The sequence below is a fragment of the Esox lucius genome, chromosome 11 (genome assembly GCF_011004845.1).
Source record: "Esox lucius isolate fEsoLuc1 chromosome 11, fEsoLuc1.pri, whole genome shotgun sequence".
NCBI lineage: Eukaryota > Metazoa > Chordata > Actinopteri > Esociformes > Esocidae > Esox > Esox lucius.
Window position 1 is genome coordinate 4,850,836 of NC_047579.1, and position 2,727 is coordinate 4,853,562.

General features: G+C 41.1%; 1 protein-coding gene across 1 annotated transcript; it reads right to left on the bottom strand.

The window, feature by feature from the left end:
• Nucleotides 1-473: 473 nt before the first annotated feature.
• On the bottom strand, nt 474-2,373 carry prl (prolactin). Its single transcript, XM_010901184.5, has 5 exons — nt 2,241-2,373; nt 1,943-2,055; nt 1,552-1,659; nt 1,236-1,418; nt 474-1,128 (listed from the first exon to the last, which is right to left on the bottom strand). Exons 1-5 carry the CDS (start codon nt 2,278-2,280, stop codon nt 940-942), a joined length of 633 nt encoding a protein of 210 aa, XP_010899486.1. The 5' UTR covers nt 2,281-2,373; the 3' UTR covers nt 474-939.
• Nucleotides 2,374-2,727: the final 354 nt, after the last annotated feature.

The window sequence follows — 2,727 nt, forward strand, 5'->3', positions numbered from 1 at the left end:
TATATTTTTGCCAAATTGATTAAATAGTCTCCACAACATGAGATTCTGTGTTTTTCTATGGTTTACTTTTTGGGGATGACTCACACACGTCTGTTTTTTCATGTTCCCTATATCCTAAGTGTAAATGTTCCCTAAACCTAACAACCTAATCTAACTTTAACTTCCGTATGCTAACATTCGTGCTTCAACTTTACCTAGCCCAAAAGCCTTACCCTAATCCTGACCCATTATGTCAAAACCTAACTCAAATTGTAACATTTGCCCATAACCTGAATCTTATGCCAAAATAACTTCCCTTTTCAAAGCAAGGGCAAAATGTCCCTATTAGTCCCTGCTCTCTGTTTTAACCACAGTTTGGGGGGACACAGCATAAGTACCTGGAGAAGTTTGAAATAGCTGTGGTTGGACTGCAATTAAAACAAGTATCCATGTTTTATTATGCAATATATATATGTTTTATTGGTATTCAGTGATACAATAGAATGTGTACCATACAAAGAAAGTTATATAAGTTACTTGAAATAGTCATCTAAAGTGCAAGTGTTTTCATCATGGTCAGTGATCAAATATCAACATAGCCTTCTGTATTTTCTAAGAATGAGTTGGAGTGACTCTGCCATCTTTGCAAATAATTGAAGATTATCAAGTAAGTATAACTACCATTTTAGGTTGAATATTGCTGATGTAATTATTTGTAATACATAAGTCATCCCAAACTCTGTGCATCCGATAATGTGGTTCAGATGACAGATCTTGTATATGAAAAGTGAATCGAAAATGTAGACCGTAATGATGCCATTTCTCAAATTAACAGTAACATCATAGCATTCCAAACCAAACTGTACAAAACTATCCCCTAAATTTCCTTCAAAATTAGACTTCTGTCCATTTTGGTTTGAAAATAGACCAAGCCATAACCAAACTGCTTTCTGTATCCCCTTAACACATTTCTGGACGCATTTTAGCAGCACGACATCGGAGGACCTTGAGAAAATTATCGATTTTGTGGGAGTCCCTGCGGAAGCAGGACATGAGGAAGTGGAAGTTGATGAGGCGGGAGGTCTTGTCTTGGCCGAGTTCTGCACCTCTGAAGGGCATTAGAGAAATGTTCTGGGAGGATGGGCCCATCTAAGAGAAATGAAAACCCCACAAGATGCTGTCAGGCCCTGAGATGTTCCACTGGCCACTGTACCATTAGTACACATACAATTAGGCATTCTGCCTCAGTCACCCACCTTGTTGACCAGTACGTCGAGACCCTCTCCCAAGCTCTTTGAGTAGTCTTGCAGTTCCTGGATCTTACTGCTGATGATGCTTTTGGAGGGGTGGGGCAGGGTTGTAGCCTCAGAGGAGAGGAGCGACAGGGGATCATTCCAGGCCAAGAGGAGGGAACGAGCCAGCGAGATCAGATCGTTCTCCTTTGGAGCACAGTCATGAATGTTGCAAAGGTTAAATAGATCCCAAGATTGCTTGGTTTCAAAGCCAAGGTGTTAAACAGACCTCAAGAGATGAATGAAAAGATGAGTGAAGAGAGCACAGAGCTTAACCCACCGATACACTAAGCGCTTCCTCCTTGTCCATTGGTGTCTGGAGTGACGAGGTATGGCACATATTGGGGCGGGGCATCATCGCTCGTCCCATGGGTGGGAAGTGGGAGTCCTGAGAGGGTAACAGAGAGAGAATGGGGACATCAGATTTGTAGATGGATTAGGTTAAATTAAGATGGACATACACATAACACATGTCATATACATTTAATACAAGAGATATAACACTGAGAATTTTTTTTTTTTTACACATACAGACATACTAACAAAACTATACACATACCTATTTAAAATGTATTTTTTTATTAGTAATTTAGCAGACGCTGCTATCCAGAGTGAAATACAGGGTTACATGCCTTCACCCTAACAGAAACCCACTCATGGTTGTTACTGACCAGGTCGTTGGTGAGGGAACTGCTGAGTGAGTGAAGCTTGTCTGATCGCTGGGAGGCTCTCTCCATTAGCTCATTAAGGCCAATGGCATGACAGGAAACAGCCAGACAAAGGACTGGAGAAGACAGCAAGAGCGGGGGATGAAGGGGGGATGAAGAGAGGCAGACATGGAGAGAGTGAGAGAGACATTGATGGAAGCCAATGAAAAGGTGAAGAGAGAGCTGTTTGGCTTTAGTAAACCTGGTTCCATCAAAGACTCTTTTATACAGACCCGACAAACACAAACATGCTTTATCTCACCTGCTAAATAGAGTTTGGAAAGCTGGGATTGGTGAGCCATCTTTAGTCTCTTTCAAACTTTCTTTTAGTTTGTTCTTTCTTGGTTGTTGTTTGTTGTTTTCTATTTCTTATATTTTTCTCCTTCTCCTTGTCCTACTGCAATTTGACTATCTCTTCTCGTCGTCCCTCTTATATAGTACCCGTGTCTTTTTAATGTGTAAATTCATCAGTCTTGTGACTGTGTTTGTTGTTCGGAAATTATTGCCTACTAATGAAAAACATTGTTTGTGGGTCTGCCCTTTAGGTAAGGAGGTGTGCCCATCAATACCCATGGTCTTTTTTAAGCTGAGATAGTGAGGTGGAAAGACAGAGATATCCAAGATAAGAAGCTGTCGGAAAACGGAGGGGAGGGGTGGAAAGTAATAAGATTCATGAATTAAATAATTGATTCATCCGACTTGGGATCTACTGTCAGGTTTGCACTCAAACAGTGCCCAAGCATCAGCCC

Bases quoted from the DNA above. Each gene is read 5' to 3' on its own strand.
- prl (XM_010901184.5), bottom strand. From the start codon at position 2,280: ATGGCTCACCAATCCCAGCTTTCCAAACTCTATTTAGCAG. The intron at 2,056-2,240 runs GTGAGATAAAGC...TGTCTTCTCCAG, and splicing joins TTCCAAACTCTATTTAGCAG to TCCTTTGTCTGGCTGTTTCC. The intron at 1,419-1,551 runs GTGGGTTAAGCT...TGTGCTCCAAAG, and splicing joins AGGAAGCGCTTAGTGTATCG to GAGAACGATCTGATCTCGCT.